The following is a 25847-nucleotide window of genomic DNA, read 5'->3' as shown; positions in this document are numbered from 1 at the left end:
AAAAAAAAATTAGGAAAGAGGGAACAAACAATCGAGATAAATGGAAAACAAATAGCAAATTTAAGCCCAAACCATATCAGTAGTGGATAAAATGGCCTAAATGCCCATTTAAAAGACAAAGTTTGGGGACTTCCATGGTGGTGCTGTGGTTAAGAATCCACCTGCCAATGCAGGGGAGATGGGTTTGATCGCTGGTCTGGGAAGATCCCACGTGCTGCGGAGCAGCTAAGCCTGTGCCACAACTACTGAACCTGCTCTCTAAAGCCCACGAGCCACAACTACTGAAGCCTGTGTGCCTAGAGCCCATGCTCCACAACAGGAGAAGCCACTGCAATGAGAAGCCTGTGCACTGCAACAAAGAGTAGCCCCTCCTTGCCACAACTAGAGAAAAGCCTGTGTGCAGCAACGAAGACCCAACGCAGCCAAAATAAATAAATTAAAAAAAAAAAAAAAGACAAAGTTTGTTAGGTTGGATAAAAAGGCAAGGCCCAATTATACAATAGCTGCAAGAAATTTTAAATGAAAATACACCAAAGGTTAAATGTAAAAGGATGGAAGAAGATATACCATACTAATAGTAATTAAAAAAAGAGTGGCCATATTAATATTAGACAAGGTAGATTTCAGAGCAAAGACTATTAGCAGGGATAAAGAGAGACATCTTATAATGATAAAGGGGTCAGTTCATCAAAGGACATAACACTAGATACTTAACATTGGGCACATAAACATTAAGGGCATAAATATGTATACACCTAATAAGAGAGCTTTAAGATACATGAGGCATGATAGAACTGCATGGAGAAATAATCATATATACAATTATAGTTGGAGCTTTCAACACCATTTTTTCAATAATCAATAGATCAAGTAGACCGAAAATCAGTAAAGGTATAGAAGACTTGAACGACACTATCACCAACTTGGCCTAATCGGCATTGATAGAACATTCCACGTAACAACAACAGAACACACATTCTCTTTTCAAGTGTGCATGGAATGTTTACCAAGACAGACCATAAAACAAGGCTCAGTAAAGTTAAAAGGATTGAAATTATTCAAAGTATATTCTCTAATGGTGATAAGATTAAATTAAAAATCAATAGCGGATATCCCAACTATTTGGAAACTAAACAGCACACTTGTAATTAACCTCTGGGTTCAGGGAGAAACTCATAGGGATCTTAGAAAGTATTTTGAACCATATGCAAATGAGAACACAACATATAAAATTTTGTGGAATGTAGCTAGAGCAGTTCTCAGATGGTAATTTATAGCATTAATGCCTATATTAAAGAAGAAAATTTCAAATCAATGATCTTAGCTTCCACTTTAAGACATACAAGAAAGAAAAGCAAACTCAACCCAAAGTAAGCAAAAGAAAGGAGATAAAGCAAAAGCAGATATAATTGAAATAGAAAACATAAACAGTAGAGAAAAGTCAGTGATGCCAAAAGCTGGTTCTTTGCGATCGGTGAAAGTGGTAAACCTTTAGCCACTCATCGGGAATAAAGAGAAAAGATACAAATTACCAATATTAGGAATAAGAGAAGTGACTTAACTACAAATTCTAAAGATATTAAGAGAGTACTAAGGTAATATTATGATCAACTTTGTGTCAGTGAATTCTGCAATTTAGATGACCTGGATAAATCCCTTGAGAGACTCAAGCAATAAAAGCTCACTGACAAAATTAGATATAACTCCAAAGCCTTGTCTCTATTAAAGAAATTGAATTCATAGTTAAAAGCCTTCCCATAAAAAAAAAAAAAAAAACTCCATGCCCCAAAACTTCACTAGTGAATTTTACCAAACTTTTTTTTTTTTTTTTCGGTACGCGGGCCTCTCACTGCTGTGGCCTCTCCCGCTGCAGAGCACAGGCTCCGGACACGCAGGCCCAGCGGCCACGGCCCACGGGCCCAGCCGCTCCGCGGCACGTGGGATCCTCCCGGACTGGGGCACAATATTGGGTTGGCCAAAAAGTGCCTTCGGTTTTTAAGGAAAAATAAAAGACACATTTTTCATTTTCACCAAGAACTCTATTGACCAACGTAGCCACCCTTTTGTTCCACTGCCTTCTGCTATTTTTTCAGGCAACTTCAGAATTCCATCTTCCCAAAACTTTTTATCTTTTTGAGCAAAGAACTGTTCCAGGTGCCTTTTACAGTCTTCTAAGGAAATGAATTTTTTTCCCTTAAGAGAATTTTGTAAAGACTGAAGTAAATGGAAATCTGAAGGTGCAATGTCTGGCGAGTACGGCGGATGAATCCGAACTTCCCAGCCAAGCTGTAACAGTTTTTGCCTGGTCATCAAAAAACACGTGGTCTTGCGTTATCCTGATGGAAGATGATGTGTTTTCTGTTGACTAATTCTGGACGCTTTTCGTCAAGTGGTGCTTTCAGTTGGTCTAACTGGGAGCAGTACTTGTTGGAATTAATCGTTTGGTTTTCTGGAAGGAGCTCACAATGGAGGGCTCCCTCTTAACCCCACCATATATACAACATCGCCTTCTTTGGATGGAGACCGGCCTTTGGTGTGGTTGCTAGTGGTTCATTTCACTTGCCCCACGATCTCCTCTGTTCCACATCATTGTACAGTATCCACCTTTCACCGCCCGTCACAATTTGTTTTAAAAACGGAACGTTTTCGTTATGTTTCAGTAGAGAATCGCATGCGTAAATACGGTCAAGAAGGATTTTTTCACTTAACTTATGTGGATCCCAAACATCAAAGCGATGAACATAACCAAGCTGGTGCCGATGATTTTCAACGCATGAGTTGGATATTTTGAGTATGTCAGCTATCTCCTGAGTGGTTCTCAATTAATGTCTTGATTTGATTGGTATCAACGTCAACTGGTCTACCTGACCATGGAGCATCGTCCAGCAAGAAATCTCCAGCACGAAACTTCGCAAACCACTTTTGACACGTTAGATCAGTCGTCGCACCTTCTCCATACGCCGCACAAATCTTTTGTGTGTGTGTTTCAGTCACATTTTTACCTTTCTTAAAATAATAAAGCATAGTATGCCGAAAATGTTACTGTCTTTCTTCCATCTTCAATATTAAAATGGCAACACAAAAATTCACCAATTTTGATGTCTTTATTTATTTATTTTTATTGGGGTATAGCTGTTTTACAATGTTGTGTTCGTTTCTACTGTACAGTGGAGTTCCCTGTGCTATACAGCAGGTTCTCATCAGTTATCTGTTTTGTACATATTAGTGTATATATGTCAATCCCAATCTCCCAGTTCATCCCACCCCCTTTCCCCCGCTTGGTGTCCATATGTTTGTTCTCTATGTCTGTGTCTCTGTTCCTGCCTTGCAAACCGGTTCATCTGTACCGTTTTTCTAGATTCCACATATATGTGTTAATATACGATATTTGTTTTTCTCTTTCTGACTTACTTCACTCTGTATGACAGTCTCTAGGTCCATCCACGTCTCTATAAATGACCCAATTTCATTCCTTTTTATGGCTGAATAATATTCCATTGTACCACATCTTCTTTATCCATTTGTCTGTCAATGGGCATTTAGGTTGCTTCCATGACCTGGCTATTGTAAATAGTGCTGCAGTGAACATTGGGGTGCATGTGTCGATAAGTCTTTTTAAAAAATGCATGCTGATATGACAGCTGTCACATACAATCTAACAAAATCGTTTTGAATGAAGTTAAAAACAACTAAGTGCTACTACAGCCATCTTACAGAAAAAATGGAACAAACCTTTTGGCCAACCCAATAAAAAACAAAAGTCAGTCAGGTAGGCAGAGAGAAGGTGACCAGTGGCTAAAGCTATATATAGGTCTTGAGAGACAGTTAGGAACTCCTGGTGGGGCCATGTCTCAGTAACCAGAACATGGAAACTGCAGTGACCGTGCACCTGCACCACATTTCACTTGTCATGTTCTTTCTAAATCTGACTGTTGTTGGACACGTAGAATGTCTCCAGTTAATACATCAAGTCATCTTAGCACATGTGACAGAAGACTTAACTCCTTAATTCCATGAAGGCAGATTGGGCTCTCTAATTACTTAATTGAAAAAAGGTACACACTTCAGGCTGCGCGGTGTTTGGGAATTAATCTTTAAAACCTGACAGCAAACATTAAATTCAATTAGGGAGAGCGATTAGCAAAGATTCTTCTCTCCCTCACCCTGGGTACTTTGAGAAGTGGCTGACTGGGGCGCATTGATTCAGATGCTATCGTTGTGTATAGATCAACCGGGAGAGCCAAGTACGCATTTTTCATTTCAGAGGGGAGTTACTGGATAATTTACGGATTGATGGATTTCCTTAAACACGTTTCCACGGCTGATTTAGGAGGCCATGGCCAAGACTTCAGACCTCTCTGGTTGCCGCTTTTGGCCTTGGTGCCACAGGGTTTAAGGTCTCTTTTTTCTTCTGTCTTTGATCAGGGCTATGATCCACCCCCTCCTCGTCCTCCACCACCTCCTTCTCCCCCTTCCCCAACACCTGGCTGATAGCAGGTACCCAGGAAATGTTTGTTGAATGAAAGATTAAATGAACGAGTTTAATAGATGGGGACATTTGGGCATGTTTGCTTTAGGGCACATTCATTTTCTCACGCTCTCTTTGCCTCTCTTTGGGGGAAATACAGTGTAGTGTTCACAGCTCCCATCCCCCAACCCTGCCCCTCTCCCTCTACCCTCTCCCAGCGTATTTTTTATAGTCTGACTACAAGTACACAAAGAAACATGAGAGAGTTTTGCTTCACGTGTGTTTTAAAAATTGTGGTGAAATACACATAAGATTTACCAACGTAGCCATTTTTCAGTGTAGGTTCAGCGGCGTTAAGTATATTCACGTTGTTGTGGAGCCCTCATCACCATCCATCTGCAGAACTCTTCATCTTGCAAAACTGACGCTCTGTCCCCAGTAAAAGTCTCCATTTCCCCCTCCCCGCAGCCCCTGGTAACCACCGTTCTTTCTACGTCTATGATTTTGACTACTCTAGGGACCCCACATATGTGGAATTATACCTTCTGTCTTTTTGTGACTGGCTCATTTCACTTAGCGTGTTGTCTTCAAGGCTTATCCATGTGGTGGGTTGTGTCAGAATTTCATTTCTTCTTAAGACAGTAATATTCCATTGTGTATATATATATATATATATATATAATATATGTATTATATATATCACATTTTGTTTATCCATCTATCCCTCAGTGGACACTGGGTTGCTTCCACATTTTCGCTGTTGTGACTAATGCAGCTGTGAACATTGGGATACAAATATCTCTTTGAGATCCTGGTTTTAATTTTTTGAGCATATACACACAAGTGGAATTGCTGGATCATACTGTAAGTCTATGTTTAATGTTTTGAGGTTCTGCTGTGCTGTTTTCTCTAGTGGCTGGACCATTTTGCCTTCCCACTAACAATGTACAAAGTTTCTGATTTCTCCACCTCCTCGCCAACACATATCTTCTTCTTCTTTTTTTTTTTTAATTTTTATTTTTTTTAATTAAAATTTTTTTTTTTTTTTTGTGGTACGCGGGCCTCTCACTGTTGTGGCCTCTCCCATTGCGGAGCACAGGCTCTGGACGCGCAGGCTCAGCGGCCATGGCTCACGGGCCCAGCCGCTCCGCGGCATGTGGGATCTTCCCGGATCGGGGCACGAACCCGTGTCCCCTGCATCGGCAGGCGGATTCTCAACCACTGCGCCACCAGGGAAGCCCTTTTTTTTTTTTTTTTTTTTTTTTTTTTTGCGGTATGCGGGCCTCTCACTGTTGTGGCCTCTCCCGTTGCGGAGCACAGGCTCCGGACGCACAGGCTCAGCGGCCATGGCTCACGGGCTTAGTTGCTCCGCGGCATGTGGGATCTTCCCGGACCAGGGCACGAACCCGTGTCTCCTGCATCGGCAGGCGGATTCTCAACCACTGCGCCACCAGGGAAGCCCTTTTTTTTTTTTTTTTTTGATAGAAGCCATTCTACTCGGTGCGAGGTGGTGTTCCATGTGTTTTTAAAATTTAGATGGCATCATACTGCATATATGCAGCTTGTCTTATGTATTCAATATTATGTTTTCACTGTTTAGCCAAGTTAACCCTGTAGATCTAGTTCATTAATTTTACTTTATTTTTTCATTTAAAGTCATACTTGTACATAGTTTTGAAAAAAACAGCAGTTCCCTGTGCTCTGCCTTTCTACCATGAATTCCCACTGCACTTTGAAGTCTTCTGGCTGTTTCCTCTGTTATTTCTGTTCATATTTCTAAATGTAAATGTTGCTATTTTTTGCTTTTCAGTCTGAAACCCCAGCTGTTGACCCCTAATAAGGAAGAAAGGAACTGGGCTCTCTTACCATTCTTTCAAGGCTACTCTTGACCTCTTGTTTTCTTAATCTTAGACATTTCCATATGCCCGGGAGATACGCTTTCAGAACTCTGATCCTATGCATTTTGAGAACCTTCAGGATGTGGCAGGGTGAATTTTCTCATTTTGAAAGGGGAGGTTATCTCTCACATGCAGTTTGTGGATCTGCATGGGCACGCTTTGGGTTTACTCTTATTAAGGAAATAAGAGAGGGTCAGGGAATCCTGCTGTTAAGAACCGCATGCACTACATGCCTCCGGAAGCATAGCCTCCGGCGCCGCGGCTCCTGCTGCGCGCCAGCCACGGTACCACTGCCCTTGGGACGGGGCTCTTCTTATCCCCATTATATGGAGGAGGAGGCTGAGGCCTGAAGAGGCCAAGCTTCTCAGCCAAGTCACAAGGCTGGCAAGCAGCAGCATCACACAGGAGGCCCTGTAGGTGCCTTCTTGCTTCTTGTGTTCAATCCTCTGACCCACCTTGGATGGTAGGTGAGAGCATCCCTTTCTTCCCGCAGTGACACCAGGGGAGGACATAGCACTGCTGAGCACCTCCGCGTGCCAGGCCCTGAGCCAGCCTGGTTGGGCTTCTCACTTGCCGGCCTTTCCCTGGGGTGTGTGGCGGTCGGCGGAGTTTCCCGGGAGAGCTGGTGGGAAGCCGAGCGCGGCTCTTTCATGCACAAGTGGTCCTGGCCCTTGGAATGTACAGTTCTACACTTGAGGCCTTAAGAACACATTTCAGAGGTCATTACGTGTACGTAGGGCTTTCTGCCACAAGCCTCGCTCCCCAGGGAAAGCAGGGGGTAGTGAGGGGCAGTACCTTCTCTCCCAGAAAAAAGGACAGCTTGCCCCTCGGGCAGAGATCTGCCCTTTGCCTGCTCCTGGTTGCAAACACAGGTGTGGCAGACTCTATTTTGGACCTTAGTCTTAAAGCAGGACCCATGCAGGTAGCCCTGGCCTGGTGCGGCATCCACGACAGGTCTCAGAAAGTCCTGTCTCGGAGGACACGTGTCAGAGGTGCAGGCGAGGCTGGGCTGGAACTTGCTGGTGGTAAGCAGGTGTGAAGGGCTGGGCAGGTGAGCAGCAGAACACAGTATATGCTGTTTCCTTGTGAGCTCCCTTAACCCCCGGAAAAAATTCTGTGAAAGTCTCCCCCTTGACTGGCCAGTCCCAAGGCCTCATTACATTTCCACAAAGAGAAGTTTAACATCTAGATGTTGTTTTGATGGTAAAATACTGGGAATGTAGTTCCACTGTGAGAGCCTCTTCCCCGTGCCGCAGGGGCTGAGCCGAGCCCCCAGGATCAGGCCCCGGCTCATGACGTCTGCCGCTGTGTTTGCCTCGTAGGTGTGGAACGCCGTGGACACGGGAAGCTGCTTGCAGACCTACTCCCTGCACAGCGAGGCGGTGCGGGCTGCCCGGTGGTCCCCCTGTGGCCGGCGCATCCTCAGTGGTGGCTTCGACTTCGCCCTGCACCTAACGGACCTCGAAACAGGTGTGTTTCTCTGTTGCATCACCCCGAGGCTCCCCCTTGTCCGAGCTGGCCGCAGAGTTAGCTTTCTCACCGGGGAGGTTTCTGGGAGGGGGATTCTGCAGCCACAAGCTGCAGACGGTCTCAGGGCAGGGGCAGACGGGATGACGGGAGACTCCCGCTCGGCACGTGTGTTTCCAGGCTGTTTGCCTGAAGCCGAGGCTGTCCCGTAGGGTTCGCAGTGGACCTCTGCCAACCTGCCCGGAGGACAGAGCCCCAAGGTTGTCTCAGCTCCAAGCTGTGGAGCTGGGGAGAGGTGGCTTTTTAATCAACTTCTGACGTGCAGTTTGTTCTGAGATAGATTGAACTTCATCACAGCGTCCTTTGGTTGGACTCAGTTTAGAATTCCTGTCAATTCATTATCGCTGAAAGGCTGTAAGGAGTGATTGCAGCTCCTAAGGAAAGCCAGCAAACGAGTTCTGCTTTCATGCCCACACTGAAAAGGCATTTAGGTGAGATGGATTCGTGCTGGCTAAATCCTAAGGGGGCTCTTGACAAGCAGGGCGAGAAGGACAGAGGAGTCGGTGGAAGGAAGTTTCCATTCCCCAGCGTTCCGACGCAGCCGGCACGTTGAGCGCGAATCCGGCCACAGCCCCGGAGTGGGGGCCTATCTGTGCCTCGGGCGAGGACGGAGCCAGCGAGCGCAGACCTGGGTTCCAGCCTCGGCCCTGACCCCCAGGCCGGCCGCCCTCGGCGCCCACGTTGCCTTTTCCTCCCTGGGTTCCTCCTGGGTCCCCTTCCTGCTGGGCATCACTGCCAGCGCCAGGAGGGGAGGCCTGCCAGTGCCCGGGGCGTCCCTCGAGCCCTCAGGCAGCCCCTGCCCGCCCGGCCCTGCTCTGGTGGCGCTGGGGTCCGTGCCTCTCCCAGAGTCCGGCAGACGGGATGATCCCTCCAGGGTCCAGCCGCCCAGCTCTGCGCCGCAGCTTGGATGCAGCGGGTTTGTTCCTCACCTGGCGTGTCCTCCTCTCTTGCTGGGTCACCGAGGGATGGCCCTGTTGAGGCCGTGCAGCAGCTTTGACTGGGCCCCGTGTGCTGTCAGTAGGGGTGTTGACCGGGCTGTCGGCTGTGTCGGCGGCTGGTACTGTGCCACGGGCTTTGCGCACATTTCAATCCTGCCATCATTGTTTTCCCCATTTCTCCGGTGACGAGACTGAGGCTCCAAGGGGTGAGTGACTGGCTCAGGGCCTCCCAGCGGTGCAAGGCAGGTGGGGATTTGGAGCCACATCCGTGCAGCTGCAGACCCCGCTCCCTTTCCACGGTGCTGAGTGTACAGTGTTCCTTTTGGCAGCAAAGACCGTGATCTTCCCGTGAGCCCCTCCGAGAGGGAGCCGAGGCTCAGGGGGTTTGGTGCCGTTGGGTGATGGTGACAGTTGGGTCGTTGATGACCGCAGCAGGTACTGTCACTGAGCACCTACTGTGTGCAAGGCCTTCCTCTGCAGCTTAACATACGGGGTGAGGCCCCATTCACCCCTTGAGATTGGCACCACCAGAATCCCCTCGTCACACACGGGCCCAGGGCACAACCAGGAAGCGGCTGAGCCAGGATGCACACAGGTCTGCCAGGCTCCGAAGCCGGCTGCCTGACCGTTATACTTTGTTACCTGTGTGTCCAATAAGCCGTGCTCGGTATTGGGGACACAGAGGTGAATAAGTCCCAGGATCTACCCTGGAGAAGTTCACATCTGCTGAGGCAGATAGAATTGCAGAGAGTCCCAGGGTATAGTGATGAAGAGAGATATAGGAAGCGCAAGGACATCTAGCCCGGGAGATCAAGGAAGGCTTCCTGGAGGAAGTGGGACCCAAGCCGGGGCAGAAACTGGGGGACAGAGAATCAGGATGGAGGGGGGCTGGGGAGGGGGGGGGAAGTGCGTTCTCAGCAGATGGAATGAGGATGGAGTTCGGGAACAGGAACCACGTGGTGTGTGTGGAAGTGTGGGGTGCAGGGAGCTGGGGGAGGTGAGTCTGGGGGTGCGGGAATGGGAGCTCGGGCTCCATGCGCTTCCTGGCCTGTGGGTGCGCGTTCCCCAGATGCCGCTCCCCAGGCCAGTGTCACTGAGCACCCATGGGTACCTGCGCTGCCTGCCCAAGAGTGGGGAAGGGATGCTCCTCACATGCTGGTGATGCTGTCGTGTTAATCAAATACAAGTTCATTTGATAACGTTAATGGATTCCCCGCGGCCCTTTGTCACGATCTATCTTCTCAATCAACAGATGTTAAGCAGACATTGCCATTGTGTGTGTGTGTGTGTGTGTGTGTGTGAGTGAGTGAGTGAGTGAGTGGGGGGGGCTCTGACATGTTCAGACGTTCAAAGAGAGTCCTCTCACCTGGCCAGTTAGGCACTGCCACAGCAGGTGGCAGTAGGGGGCCATTGCTGAGTTTGGAGCAGGAGAGAATCATGGCTCCACGTGCACCCAGGGCAGGTCTCTCTGGTGGCTGGAGCGGGTTGGGGGTGACCCGAGGCTGGGTGGGGAGCTGCAGGAGGGGATGTGGCAGCCCTGCCCAGCTGGTGGTAGAACTCGCCGGAGGGAACATCGTCTGGCCCGGGCCCGGCTGCTCCTCTGGCTTCGGTGTGTTGGGTGGGACGGGGAAAGCACGGCCCTGCCCTCAGGGCTCTGCCGTCCCCCCCGGGGAGGTGAGGGGCACTTTTGCCCTCCACCCCTCTGCTGGGAATGGGCTCAGCACCTGGTTTGCCTATTGAAGGCCCACTTTCATTCATTCAGCAGCTACTCGTACAGGACCTGGCCCGGGGCTACCGTGGTCAGCGTGCTGGATGTCCTCTGTTGCTTGGTGGGTAGGGTCCAGGGCTCTGGCCTTGCCCCTGGGGAAGCCCTCCAGCCCCCAGGTGGGGCCTCTCCCACTGAGGGCTTGTTGGTTTCTGTGTCCATCCCCGTAGCTAGTGTGGGAGCTTCTTGAGGATGGGGCCCATCCAGGTGGTCTTTGTGTCTCTGTCACCTGGCCAGGCCTGGCTCGGAGCAGCTGCTCAGCGTGCGTGCGCCTGGGGCAGAGCCGAGGAGGCCCTTGCCAGGCGGGGGTGGGTTCATCAGGGGCCGCCGGAGTGGGGTCTGCGTGCACGCCCACCCCACCTGGCCCAGGGTGTGCGGGGGGGCTCTCTGTGTACAGCCCCCGTGGTTCTTGGCCTCGTTTGACTTCTCCTGTCCTTTCTCGTCACTGAGTCTGATCTTCCTTTTCATTTGCTCTGCCTATTTCCGCCCTTGGTGATTTGGCTGTTTCATTTCAATCTAATCAGAACTCCCTGCCAGGAGAAAGCAACGCAGGGTGTCCTCACCGCGGCGCTCTGGGGAATTAGTCACTCGGAGCCCATTGTCGTTAATGGGAATTTGGCGCCAAGGCCATTTATCCTGGTGTCCTCAGTCAACACAGTTAAAAATCTGTGGATTCTAAAATGTCAATACCCGGCCTGAAATACGGAGGGCCAGCAACCTTTTATCTCGTTAATTTATAGTTCTGACGGGCTGTTGGCTTATAGAACCACCATGAATCAACACTTACATAAAATCTGCTCACAGGTTAATTATTTTTGGTGCTACCGTTTCAGTCTGTAATCTTCCTAACGAAACGTCTCTGGTGCATTAGGCTGAGGCGGCCTCGGGGAGCGCTGGTCGTCTCCACCAGGGCCCGAGTGTCGCCTGCTTTATGAGTCAGCTGTCCGGCAAACCACATCAGCCAGTCTCCTCAAAAGCCCCCGAAGAGCTTGAGCTCATTCGGTTCTAAGTGGTTCTGGTTCTTGCAGATTCCACCCCTTAGACCATCGCCCCCAGCCTGGCTGTTAAGGCCCCGGAGGCATGCAGAGGCCTCCAACTTTGCATTTGTTGGCTGCAAAGGAAATGGTCCTTTCCCTGGAGCCCCCGGGGCCCTGGATGGGCAGGGCACCCTGTCCTCCTTCCTGTACCCAGTCAGCTCTCCTGATGTGGGTCCAGCCCATCCGGGGCATCCAGGCCATGCCCCCCGGTCCCAGCTCCCGGATGCTGGAGGCAGCCCAGTCTGGTAGGAGGAGCTTGGATGGGGTGCAGACACGGCTCTTCCACCTACCCAAGCCGGGCGTTCTTGGGGAAGCTTCCTTTACCTCCGTTTCCGCATCTGTGAGACGGGTAGCAATGCCCAGCGGCTGGGGTCGTGGAGGGGAACAGCTGAGATAACCTATCCAGAGTGCCTCCTGCATGGGGAACACTCAGCAAAGGCCCTTCCCTTCCCCGTCCCTTCCCCACAAGGCCCTTCGGAAGGTAGGAAGTCATGACCTTGTTCCTCTGAGCATCCAGAGAGCCCCAGTGGCTGGACCATTTCCCCAAATGGGGCAGCTTTGGTGGCTCAGTTCCAAAAGCCCCCAGAGTTCCCCCTGAGCTAGCTTACTAGTGTGGCTCTCGGCCCCACGTGTGGGTCTGGGGGCAGACCGGCAGGAAAACCGCCTTTCAGGGTCTCGCAGCCTCTCCTCCGTCTTTCCCTGCTCCACGACAGAATGGCCTGAGTGGGGTAGCGGCCTCCTCCTGGTGATGGGTGGGCACATGCCTTTTACTAGAGTGGGCGTCGTCTAAGCATCTTGCTGCCCCCGCCCCTGCTTGGCTTCTCTGCTCTGGGGTCCCTGTGTCTTTCTGCGGAGGTCATGGCGCATGGGCGTGAGTGTCCGACTGGGACTGGGCCCATAAGTGATCATGACTTTTCTTCTCCAAGAATTGTCTTCTGGTGTCTCCCTTGTTTTTGCATCACGACTGGGGCCTCCATCACAGGAATGCTCCAAGGAAAAGGGGAGTGACAAATTGGCTGGGTGTTCACCGTGGGCCAGGCTGTGAGCCGTGTAGCCCTGGTTCCTGGCACCCCTTGCCTGGCCTGTATCAAAAGCCAAAATGAATAAGTGGATGTTAGGCCCTCTGCTTATTACATATTTCGTCTTCATGCTAACCTATGAGGGAAGTGTTTCTATCCCCATTTCCTGGGCTCAGAAACTGAGGCTTGGAGCGTGTGCTGACTTTCAGTGACAGAGCTGGGGTTCAGCTCCGGCCCGTGTGACTGGCAGAGGCTTTGAAGGACAAGAGTGGGTGCCCCTCAACCACGTGCGTTTCTGGGCTGTGACCAAACAGTTTGCTTAAGCCGACTCCGGGGGAGCCCGCTTGGCTCTCACCCGGGCAGCTGGCTCACCACCTGCCGAGGATAACTCCGGGCCTCTGGGAAGAAAGCGCGCCCACACTGACCTTGACTGACCCCTCTGATGAAGTGACTGGCTGAAGGGTGCTTCTCCGGCTATCGACAGCCGCCGTTCCAGCAGGAGAAACGTTTGCCCTGACGATTTTCAGACACTTGTCAGAGCAAGGGTGAGAAGCGTCCAAATTAAAAGCCCGGAGAAGAGTGTCAGGAGCTCACTTGGCTTTGGAGAAGTGGCTGCAGGGGGGGCTCCTTGTTGGGCTAAAGCCTTCAGAGTGGTGCCACCCCCCAACCCCGGGTCTCCTGGGAGGTGCTGGTGAGAGGGGCCTGGGCTTCTCCAGACTTTAGGCTTTCGAGCACCATGACTGTTTTCTGGAACACCTCAGAGGAACCCGGTTAGGTACCCTTCATGCGCCCGCGGACAGCAGGAAGGTCTCCTGCCAGCAGGCATGGATATGCAGCTCCCGAGGGTGTGGGCACGTCTCGTGTCATCGCTCCTTTGGTCCTCCGGGTTTTATTACTGGATCCAGACGTGGAGGCTGTGCAGAGCTCCGGGCCCCAGTGAGGTCTGAGCTGACAGTGGTCCCTGGCTGCCGCCCCTCCAGTGCCCTCGTGCCCTGGGAGCAGCTGCCGGCCCTCCTGTCCTCCGTCCCACAGATACAGGCAGGACCCCGCAGACTCCTCTACACAAAGGAGTCCCACTTTCTCTTAAGCTCGCTCCTTCCCTGGCATCCCTTTCCCAGCCCTCCTTCAAACTGGTCTGTTCTCAAGGCTGTGCCCTCTGATCCGGGGCACCTGGCCCCATTCCCCACCCACGCTCTTCTCCTCTGCCCTCAGGAGTGTTTCTCTCCAGTTCCAAGCTCGATTTCTCCCCCTCTTTCCATACAGCTTTGGGGTAAGAAGCTGACCTAGTTGTGGATATTAAATCAGATGTCACCAAGCTTGAGTAAAGCCCCTGCCAGCCCCGTATCTCACACTCTAGAACCTGCCTTCGAGGTCCTTCCACGCCTCCACAAACGTCTGACTAGTCATCTGCCTCTAGTTAAGCTCGTGCCAGCCCTCCGGATAAATCAAAGGTGGTTTTTAATCAATGGCACTATTTCATTCATTACCACTGTTGCACAGCGGTGATGTTTTTATCTCTGTTCGTGTTTAACTGTGATCGCACTGCACTTTGGCTCTCTTTGTAGTTAGGATGACCTCTGTTGACCGACCCCGAGCCTAAACACAGTCACGGCTTGTTCGTTGTCCTGGCGGTGACCTCTGAGTCCCAGAAAACCAACTTAAGTTGTACCTTTGGGACCTGTCTGCAAGTTGAGAACTTTTTTTTTTTTTTTTTAATTTTGGAAAATTCAGTCTTGTCCAGTTAATTAAACGCAGTGGCCAAACTTGATACGAAAGAAATTTCTACAACAGCTACTGCTGTTTCTTCTGCGACTACTACTGCTGCAGCTACTGTCTGTCGGGCCTGTCATTTGTCTGGGGCTTGCTGTCTTACATGCATTATTTCTAAGTCTCACCACAAGCCCTGAAGGTAAGATTTATTGTCCTGATTTCACGTATTAGGAGCCCCCAGATCTGAGAGGCGTGCCGGCTGATCCCGGGGCTGCTAGCTTATCTACAGGGAGCGTGCAGACGTGGGCCCGTCTGACTCTGGCCTGGACCCTCCCCAAGGACTCTGCCCGGTGTGCCGAGATGGCCCTTGTTTCTGATTCACAGAGTTTGATTTGAAAGTTAGTAAGCTCCTTTCTTCGTTAACTTTGAGTCAGCAGGGTTAAATTTACAGCTGGCTGAATACCTCCCAGAGGATGAGTGTAACGATATTGATTTTCGCGGAATGAGTCATACGCCGCCTGCCTGGGAACACGAGCTCAATCAGCGCCAGCCGACAGCATCTCCCCTACCGGCTCCCGAGCCTGTGATGAGCACAGAGCTCAGCAGAAGGAAAGGTCACGAATCGCTCGCGGGCGGGCTCTGGGGTCACACGGGTCCAGCCTCTGTCCCCGTGTGGCCGACCTGCAAGTCCCTGGACGAGGCCTCACCGTGTCTCTGGGCTTCCGTCCCCCAGCCCCCAACGCTGAGAAATGGGGTAATTGCACCTCCCACGCAGGGGTGTGGCCTGACACGTGCAAGCCCCAGGCAGGCCTGGAGGCGATAGGCGCCATCTCTCTGGGGAGGAGGGCATGAGCTTCCCTGCTGTATCTTGGGGACCCGTACTTGGCTTTCACCTGACCTGTGTCAAGTGCTTCTTACGTGCCAGGAACGGGGCGGGGGGTGCCAGGCGTGCTGAGGGGCAGAGGAGGGCCCTGGAGCCCTCATGACGATAGGGTCCCACAGTGTAGGCGTTAGGGTTGACAGGCAGTGTTGCCTGGCCACGCAGGAGGTCACCTTGGGAAGCTCAGTGTCTCCACCTGAGAAAGAGGAGGGCCCCCCCCCCTCCCCGAGGAGGAGCCCGGCCAGCGTCACCAGCTGCCTTATCATAGCAGTACTGGTGATGGTGCATTGGCAGCACTAGCAGTGTGAAGAGAACCAGTTGAGTTTCTGCATTCTGTCTTAAACATGTTTTTGCTTTAATGCCGATTTATAGTTTATTTCTATCATTATGGATTCAAGGAGGAAAAGAAGTGATTTTTCCTAACTCCAGGAGAGTCTGAACAGTTCTTTTATACAGGTTGAGCTCATTAGAACACGATCAATAAAGTCAGTGTTAGTGGACTAAATATTTTAAAACTCGGTTTCTTATAAGCAGCATGCAGTGAATAAGTGGAATTTTCCATAACAAACATGTAAACAAGCCAGATAAGTCTCACGGTTAAAGGTTATATACAACTAACCATTGTGCTCAAAGTAGCACCGCCCAGGAGGGGATGCGATAAACAAGCTGCTCCCGGCTTCCCTGGTGGCGCAGTGGTTAAGAATCCGCCTGCCAATGCAGGGGACACGGGTTCGAGCCCTGGTCCGGGAAGATCCCACATGCCACGGAGCAACTAAGCCTGTGTGCTACAACTACTGAGCCTGTGCTATAGAGCCCACGAGCCAAAACTACTGAAGCCCACACGTCTAGAGCCCGTGCTCTGCAACAAGAGAAGCCACCGCAGTGAGAAGCCCGCGCACCACAGGGAAGAGTAGCCCCCGCTCGCCGCAACTAGAGGAAGCCTGCGCGCAGCAACGAAGACCCAACGCAGCCAAAAATAAAAATAAAAAAAATAAAGAAAACAAAGAAAATTAAAAAAAAAAAACAAACAAAAAAGGCTACTCCATTCACGAAAAGTTGCAGAGTAGGAACACATCTGACAGCAAAGGACCTTCACCTCCAGTGTGGCTATCACCTTGAAGACAGTTTCTGATAAATATTTACCAGCCTTTATTTGTATCTCTTTAACTAAATATAAAGGCCAGCCTAGGGCATTGTATTCTCATAGCCTCCGAACAAAAACTCAATGTCAATAATCTCTCAAGTTCCCTGCTGTTAAAAACTCATATCCCTTGGTTTTAGCTTTTAGTTTAACTAAGGGTGAATTCAATCGTTTGAGGTTTAGTTTTTTTTTCAAACTGTAAGAGTTCTCCCCTTTGTTGTTTGCTGTCTGCCAGGCCCTCTAGAATGCTTTCTGTACGACTCTCCCGACAGACGTGTGTTTATGAGGGCATGCGACACAGCAGTGAAGGGCCCTGCCCAAGCTCGCTCCACTGGAAGGGACAGAGCTGGGGTGGGACCAGGGTGTGTGTGACTCTCCAGCCCTCTGCTGTATCACCTCCCACTTGGAACAGGGTGCTGGGTGACAGTGGCTGGGGTCCTGATTTCTGAGCCGCAGTCCCCCAGGCCTCCTTACCTCGTGTTTCCCAGTAGGCATCTGTCATTATTATTCAAAAGTGGAAAAATTTCGTTTTGGTCCCTTTTAACAAAGAAGTACAGTAAAGGCCTAGTTATTACAAGTAAAAGTAGGAAAAAATACAAATTACAGCTTGTCTTCTAACTGGAAAATTTTAGTACTTAAAAGACATAGATTCTCTCTCAATCTCTTTAGGGGATTGAGAATGAATAACGTAGTCAGAAATACATTTTTTCAGCAAAAAAGTTCAGTCATTATCTTTTAGCAACTCGACTCTCACTTTTCCTCTCATCTTTTTCCCCCATTATTGGCAAGACTGTCATGGCACTTTTTGAAAAAAAAAACATGGCTAATTCACTGCTTTTCCTGAAATAAGCATATGGTATATGCTATGGTCCAAGAAACAGGGAGAATTTTTTCTCCAGGCATGTAGAGTTTGTTTTTCCTTTTGGACTTACGGGTTGGCAGTGAGTTCCAAATGAGCAAGACGTCGGCATTAGGCGCAGCTAATGCTGCGACGAAGAGTGGCCCCTGCTTGCCACAACTGGAGAAAGCCCTCGTACAGAAACGAAGACCCAACACAACCATAAATAAATAAATAAACAACCCCCCAAAACCCCCCCCACACAAAAAAGGTAAACCTTTAAAAAAATTAAAATTATACTAATATTGCTGTCATAATACTGTTTTTTCTAATAAGTAAAGAACTCTTCTATAAAAGCATGAGGAAGAGGGCTTCCCTGGTGGCGCAGTGGTTGAGAATCCGCCTGCCGATGCCGGGGACGCGGGTTCGTGCCCCGGTCCGGGAGGATCCCACGTGCCGCGGAGCGGCTGGGCCCGTGAGCCGTGGCCGCCGAGCCTGCGCGTCCGGAGCCTGCGCTCCGCAACGGGAGAGGCCATAACAGTGAGAGGCCCGCGTACCGCAAAAAAAAAAAAAAAAAAAAAAAAAAAAAATCGTGTTTCCAGAGTTTTCTCTAATGACAACTGACTGCCAATTGTAGGCCCTTAGAAGATATTAGAAAAAAATCAACACACTTAATCATCCATCAAGGTAAAGGTGATGCTTGAACAAAGAACAAGAGAGTAGCCTCTTTCCAAGAAATCTGTACTATGGAGAGAACACTTTGAAAACAGATGTTTTTAATTGTTTATATCATTCTGTAATTTTTGTTGCCAAAAACGATGTGAACGTGTCACCTATTAAAAACTTCAGTGTCAGCACTCTTAACCTGGGAACAGTGTTTTTCTAATCCTGCTTTAAAATCCTGTAAATGTAAATTTCAGTGGATTTTGAATTAGGTTGTTAAAAATATGAGAATACAGTAATACCCACTGATTAGTTGCAGGAGCCATTATTTGACATTAGGGGAAGTGGAGCTTTATTAGCAAATTGTTCACAAAATCCTTTGCATCAGTGGTAGATGGAAGTGGAAAACGTCTCCCCTATTGCTAGTGGTAAACGTCTTCCATTCTGGGTCCTCCTCACATCTCTGGAAGGAGGCTTTGGGGCTCTGGCAGACTTCAGTGTGTAAACTTAAGCTGTAACCGGGCTACTGTCAAATCACTGAGTCACAAAAAGGTCCCTACATTTTAAAAAAAATGGAAGCATATTCAGTCCTGTTGCTCTTACTAAAATTATTATCACTCATTTGATTTAATAATTTCCAAGAGGTTTGTTGATACTCTTAGTAAATGGCATATTAAAATATATTTTAAAATACCGTTTATTTTATCCTTGTCACATCTTTCAAAATGTTCTTTTTTTGGCAGTTGCTTTTATGTTCATAATATATTGGTAGAGTAGCACACTGTGTAACTTATAAATAAATATACATGTGTTGGCGGTATGTGCCTAAGGGTTTCTCATGGCGGGGATGTTCTGTCAGACAAGTTTGGAGACCAAGGATCTAGGCAAATTGGATTTATCAAGGCTTCTGCTGTAACTCTCCAGAGGACCAATTGATGACTTTCATTTCCTTACCTGGTGAGCTGCTGGAGCACGTAACTAAAGTGCGGTCCTAAACAGAGCAGGGCAGCCTTCCGGAAGCGCTCTCTGAGTTGAAGGACCAAGTGTACTTCCTGGGTTCCCGTAAGAGGAGATGATGCTTGAGATCTTGGCGTTGCATTGGTATCCAGCTTCTTATGTCCCTAACTGCCCACTGCCTCAGTCCAGGGGGAAGGGTTTCAAGGTTGTTCCTCCTGGGCCGTGGCACCATGTAGAGGAAGGCATGCTGGCTTTCGAGACCTGGGCTCAGCACAAAAGATCTGTTCCCCGAGTCTGACCTGTTCTAAATGATCGACCTTTCTGGCGTTTTTATGGCTTACCTCTAAGAGAGCTCAGTGATAGGAAGACAGTTTCTGCAGCAGAGGTATGTGTATGCATGCAGACGTTTGCACAACATCCAGGAGCACCTGACAGCAGTTTCATGGCAGACAGAAAAGGTGGTCCACGCACCCCCTCCAGCCTGTGGCCTGAGCCACTGTGACGTCACACTCTCATTTATCGCCCAGAGTCTGATGCCACCCCACGTGCCACGCTCGTTGACAAACCACTGATGGGTTATCATGAGGGTGTGATTGTAAGATGCTGATCCTAAAAAGAGCCATTTTGGAGCATCCTGCTTTTGGCTTTTAGACTCCCAGTAAATAATCTAACAAAGTTAATTGTGTAGCTCTGGAAATGTTACTCAGTCTCCCTGAGCCTTGGTTTTTTCAGCTGCACACTGGATTATGTGCCTGAAATGAGTTGATGTGCATAATGTTTACAGAGCACCTAAAAGGTGGATTCAGGCATCTTGTTTATCCCTGGGGGTGGGGGATTCAGCTAACTGAGGACCGGGTGGCCAGAGAGTGAGGGCAAATGCCGCTGCTGTTGTGTTTCCAGAAAGTCTCCAGTGGCCACCTCAGGCCCAGGTGGGCTGCGCTTTCCCGTGGCTCCATATCAGATGGCATCTTGGTGTTAAGGTACTTAGTTTGTGATCCGAGTATTTTCTAACCCTCTCTTCTCTTTTCGTGTTGTAGGAACCCAGCTATTCAGTGGTCAAAGTGACTTTAGAATCACTACCTTGAAATTTCATCCAAGAGACCACAGCGTTTTCGTATGTGGCGGCTTCAGCTCTGAAATGAAAGCTTGGGACATAAGGACCAGCAAGGTAACACCTCTCCTCCTCCCGTGGCCTTTCCAGGAGAGCTTGCCTGGACATTTTGAATGATTGGGGGTGGGTCAGCATCTATATATAGGACCCTTGAGGTGGAATAATTACCACTTAATATTTAATCAGTGCGAAGCATAATTTTTCGATGTTTTGAAAGAACATTCTTGAGTTGTTAGATTATTAAAGCATCATGGGTGCAATTCTATGCAGCATATTACTAAAAATATTTGTTGAGTACCTACTGTGTGCAAATGCTTCCAGTCATTATAAAATGAATCAGCCTCAGATTGCTCAGGGGAATAATATGTGGATACAAATAAGTGGGGTGGAGAAGTGCTCTGCGTGTGTGTGTGTGTGTGTGTGTGTGTGTGTGTGTGTGTGAGTGAGAGGAGGGGTGGTGGGGAGGGAGGGGCCGGCATTCGGAGCAGGTGAGCTTTCAGCTCAGCTCAGTGTACGGAAGGCTTCTCGGAGGAGGCGGTGTTCCCGTTGGGGCTTAAAGGCTGGTCACCGTCAGTCCCACAGAGAAGTGATGTCCCCTCCTGTCCTTCACCACAGCCTGCCTCTCCTGTTGCTTCCCTAACTTAGGAAATGGCAACTCCAGGACTTCCCCGGCGGTCCAGTGGTTAAGACTCCACGTTCCCAATGCAGGGGGCATGGGTTCGATCCCCGGTCAGGGAACTAAGATCTCACCTGCCACACAGCGTGGCCAAAAAAAAAAAAAAAAAAAAAGTGGCAACTCCATCCTTCTGGTTGTTCAGGCCCAAACCATCAGCAAATCGAGTCAAAACTCGGGTTTGAGCTGCCCTTGTCTCTTGCTCGGATAATTGCGGTAGTTTCCTCTCTGGTATCTGTCTTCACCACCCCCTCGCCACCCGCCGCCGGACCCCTTACGGTTTGTTCTCAACACAGTAGCCAGAGTGGCCTGTGACAGTGGAAGTCAGATGTGTCACTCTTCTGGTCAGAACCCTCCAGGCTCAGGTCTCACTCACAGGGAAAGCTGTGTCCCTAGGGTGGCCCACAAGGCCTCATGATCTCCGCTTAGCCTCAGCCCCACCCGCCTCCTTGCCCTTCCTAGAACACACCAGCACAGTCCTATCTCAGGGCCTTTGCACTTTTCACTTTCTGCCTGGCATGCTCTCCTCCCAATTTTCTATGGAGAGGCTCCCTCCCTCCTACAGGGTTCTGCTCAAATGCCACCTCTGTAGTGGGGCCTTCCCGGACCACCGTGCCAGCCACCCCTGGCATTCACTAGTCCCCCTGCCACCCCTTTCCTCTCCATAGCATTTACCATCACCTGGCACACTATGGTTTTTACTTGTCTATTTGCCTTGTCTCCATGCCCTCGAATGTAAGCTCTTCCAGGGCAGGGATTTTTGTCTGTTTTGTTTGCTGCTGACTTCTAGCTCCTAGAACAGTGCCTGGCATATAGTAGGTACTCAGCAGACCATGGGTGACTGAATGAGTGGATGGAGGCAGAGGGCAGTCACACGGGATGGCGGATACAAGGTGTGTGCAGGGCCAGTGGCCTGCTCGACTTGGCCAGGCGTGGGCCCCAGGCAGTGGGACAGGCTGGGCAGAGAGGCCTTTAATGCCGTGAGTCTGGGTTTCGATCAGCAGCAGGGAGCCGTGGGAGGTTTGTGAGCAGGGGGGCTGGGGTTGGGGTGCAGAGGGGCCCAGGGAGGGGCAGTGGGGAAGAGCCTGGCTCCCTCCTGCCTCTGGGGGGGCTCAGTGATTTCAGGGTGGCTGTTTCAAGCTCTGAGAAGCACCGCCCTGGTCTGAAGGAGGCACACAGCCACTAGAATGCTACAGGGTAGTTCATGATGATACCTGCATTGATCTTGACCTTGAAAGAAGAGGGTGTGGAACATCAGAGAGTGTCCTCCTGCATTAGGGATTCAGGGGAGTCAGCGGTCCCACGCCGAAGGGCTCTAGCCTGCTGCATCTGCAGCGCCAAAGCCTCTACCTAAGGGCATCCCCCTCCAGGGCCGCCTCCTGCCCCATCCTGGGCAGGTGCAGCCCCCCAGCAGGTCTTCACTGAGCAGAGGCTGTTCTGCGTGGCCAGGATGGAAGGAGGTAGGACAAGACCTCCAGTGCTGGATTCGAAAGGCGAGTTGGTGCATCGGACCAGCTGCTGCAGGAAGGCACTTTCCCCCCAGGCTGTGGGAAGGGGCTGCTGGTGTTTGCAGGAGAACCTAAAACCAGAGACAGTTTCTCTAAAGAGAACAGGATGTTTTATCCATAGGTATTTTGCCTAAAGTACTTCACAAGTAGTGGGAGAATTAGAGCATAGAGAGATGTACCCTTTTAAAAAAAAAAAAACACACATTTTTCTTTTACAAGAGACTTTTTTTAAAACAAGAATATTTGGAAAAGAGAGAAAAGTTACCCATAAAGAAGTGGATGTGTGGACTTTTAAAAGCACTAGAACACTTGTATATGGGATATAAATACACGATAAATGAAAGAAGACGTTGGAAAGTGCTGCTGGAGTTGGAAACTCTTAGTCATGCTGTTTGAAGCAGGGCCTCCTGATCAACCAGTCCCTGGTGACGGCCACGGCCCTTAGAGGTGTGCTGTTTTTAGCCTCAAAGACCAAACACGTAAGAAATTACTCATCAAGGACGCCATCTGATTTAAGACTTTGTTAAAAATATCGGATTTTCTCCTAGGGCAGACGCCAGCTGACGCGTTCTGAGAATGCTGGGGGAGAAGCAATTGGGAGCAGATGTTGCTGTGACTGGTATTGGCGTGTTTGCCAGTCTCTCCCCAGCTAATAATGTGGGTAAAGGGATCTGTGCAATATTTGTTTTTACTTCCTTTTTACCAACAATCTGACTGCCTGTCCTCGCTTGCTGGGTCACAGGACTATTTCCAGTTGCATCAGCCAGACTCAGGGGACCGGTCTCTTTCCTGCTTCAGTTCAGTTTCCTCTGATAGGTGTGGCCCAAGTGCCTTGTGTGGACCCAGCAGGAGGGCCAGAGAGGAAAGGTGTGGACAGCCACCTGGGGCGGCTCTCTGCCCTCCTGCTGGGCTCCCCGGGAGGCCTGGGGCTCTGTCCCAGGTGCTGAACTTTCCAGCCCTCCCTGGTGAGTGTAGGAACATCTACGGCTGAGCAGCTTGTCTTTTTCTGACTGCCTTCAGGGGCAGCCGTGGAAACTGCAGGAGGGACACAGACCTTAGCTTAAAATCAAGACGGGTTTCCTCTTTGAAAAACAACGGAAGGACTGTTATTATTATAAAAGTAATAGGTGATTATATGAAAAAACTAGAAAATAGAAACAGAGAGAAGGGGTAGTCGAGCCAGCCAAAGGTAGACATTAGTAACATTTAAATATTTTATTTCATGTTCTTTTCCACTGTGTGTTTTTTAAAACATTGTTTGGTCTTATGTTTATACAGTTTTGTATTCTGCTTTTCACACAGTATTGTAAGGGTTTTCCTTACAGTGAAATGAATTCTTGTAGATTTTTAGTACATTCCTCTGATGCAGTATGCTTGGCTAATTTGCTCCACGCCTTATCCTCAGTACTCAGAGCCGTGTCTGACACAGCAGGCACTAGATAAATATGGATCGAATGAGTCAATTTCAAATGGTTTAGCTTATTAAACCATTTCCTGAGGTTGGATTTTAGGACATTTCCTTTTGTTTGGTTTGGTTTGCCACTTAGAGTTAATAGATGTGAAGGTGGGGATCAGGGATCCGCAAGCTGCAGCTTGGGGCTAAATCTGACTTGCTGCCTGTTTTTGTAAATAAAGTTTTATTGGAATGCAGTTCCTGTCATTCCTTTGTGTATTGGCTGCAGCTGCTTTCACACCACGGTGGTAGAGTTGAGTAATTGCACCGGAGACCACATGGTCCGCAAAGCCAAAAATGTTTATGATCTGGCCGATCCCTGCTAAGACGTATCTGGCCGTAGTGTGTGTCACACTGGGGTTTGTCAGGACTGATCCTCCTGATCTGGCTGACAAGGTGGGTGCCCCTGTGACTCCCCCTATTATGGGCACCCTGTGGAAACCGTGTGCTCAGAGAATGTCTTTTCCAGAGAACCGTGCTTCAGTCAGGGGTATATGGGTGGTTTCCCTCCCTTGTTGTAATCTCCAGACAAACCATCGCAGTCTACTCTGTTATACATTCCCCTGTGAGACACATTTGTGCATCTAGTGTTTTCCACATTTGCAGTTTATTTCCTGCAGTTTGTGCCCCAGAGCTCACATTGCTGGGTTAAAGTGAGTCAGCATTTTGAAGGTAAGGGGTAGGTTTCCGACGGTGGAGCTGAGCCCACCACTGGAGCAGGACGGTGCAGCCAGACAGCCTCTCGCCGGGTCTGAGGAGTAGTTGGAACAGATAACTCTAAAGCTACTTTCCAGTCTTAGACGTTTATTCCTTAAGCTTAGCCACAGGATGAAGGCCAGGATTCTGGACTTCTCTGGTCCAGCCCAGTGCATGACAGCGAATGGGCTGTTTGGCTCCCCTGTCTTTCCTTGGCCCCTCTCTCTCTGCTCTGGTTTGATGAGTGGACCACACCCCCCGTCACCGCAGAGCGCCTGGCGTCACTTCCAGCAGGTCGGCAGGATGCGTTCCGCATGAACCCTCTGCGCCTGCTCCCTCGTGCTGGCCCCGTGCTGCCAGTACCGGGCTTTCTGACTCCTCTGTCTCCCGACAGCCTGCTCGAACGTGGGTCTGGTCCGGAACCCGAGATGTCTGTGGTCTGACCTTCATGTTACCACGGGGGTCCAAGCCCCCCCCGGGCCGCCAGTGATCATTGGCCTGAAATCCAGCAGACCTGGCTTCCCATCCTCCCTTTCCTAGTTGCTTAGCTGGCCGATTTTAGGCAAATCGCTAAACTAAAGCCTCTCTCAGTCAAGGGTTTCCCCCGTGGTACAGTAAAGGGGCAGGATGAAGTCATCTTTAAAGCAGGGCCTCTTAACTCTCCTGTGTGTAGGAGAGCACCTGGAACTCTTGTTAGGATGCAGACTCTGTTTGGGCAAGATGATGTCTTAGTCAGCTCAGACTGCTGTAAGGAGATACCACAGCCCGGGAGGCTTAAACAGCAGACATTTATTTCTCATTGTTCCGGAGGCTGGGAGTCCGAGATCAGGGTGCCAGGGTGGTCGGGTTCTGGTGAGGGGGCTCCTCCTGGTTTGTAGATAGCTGCCGCTTTCTGTGTCCTCACGCGATGGGGAGCAGGCAAGCTGTGGGCTCTCCATCCCTTTTTAACGCGACCACCCACCCCCATCCTGGGACCTCCACCCTCATGACCTTATCCAAACCTAATTCCCTCACAAAGGCCCCGTCTCCGGATATTATCACAGTGGGGACTGGGGCTTCGAAATATAGATTTTGGGGGGAGGGGACACAAACATTCAGTCCTTTGCAGGTGAGATCCTGCATTTCAGCAAGCTCCCAGGAGATGCAGAGGCAGACGGCCCATGGACCACACTTTGAGAAGCCAGGTCTCAAAAGGCCTCTGAACACAGAGGTCCCATGCTTCTCTCACGTGAGCACCCTTGGTCTTCGTCCTCGATTGACCTGCACCACCTGTGACCTATCTCAGTGATAAATAGGCCGTGAGCACCTTTACCTGACAGCTGTTCATTTACAACTGCCTGTGAGGGGGGGGGGGGCGCTCAGTCCATTCATGTCTCTGTCCCAGCATCTCCCACAGGACCTGGAACCAGAGCAGGTGCTCAGGGGGTAACTTGGAGTGAGCTGCTGGGCTCAGCCGCCCCTCCCATCATGATGGAGCCCTGCAGGCACCCACCTGCCCACATTTCGGGGGGCAGTGGCCTCCCTGGGATTTCTGCAGAGAGAGTGGGCCCTCCAACAAATGGGAA

General features: G+C 49.9%; 1 protein-coding gene across 9 annotated transcripts in view; it reads left to right on the top strand.

Moving 5' to 3' along the window:
• WDR25 (WD repeat domain 25) overlaps positions 1-25847 on the top strand; it is a 180406-nt gene that overhangs the window by 114497 nt on the left and 40062 nt on the right. For all 9 annotated transcript variants that reach the window (XM_067027755.1, XM_059058366.2, XM_067027752.1 and 6 more), the window contains 2 exons: positions 7689-7836; positions 19879-20009. In XM_067027755.1, the coding sequence (XP_066883856.1) occupies positions 7689-7836; positions 19879-20009 (279 nt within the window). The remainder of the gene's footprint in view (positions 1-7688; positions 7837-19878; positions 20010-25847) is intronic.

The sequence above is a fragment of the Kogia breviceps genome, chromosome 3, assembly GCF_026419965.1.
Source record: "Kogia breviceps isolate mKogBre1 chromosome 3, mKogBre1 haplotype 1, whole genome shotgun sequence".
Lineage (NCBI taxonomy): Eukaryota > Metazoa > Chordata > Mammalia > Artiodactyla > Physeteridae > Kogia > Kogia breviceps.
This window is presented reverse-complemented; position numbering and strand designations above follow the sequence as displayed.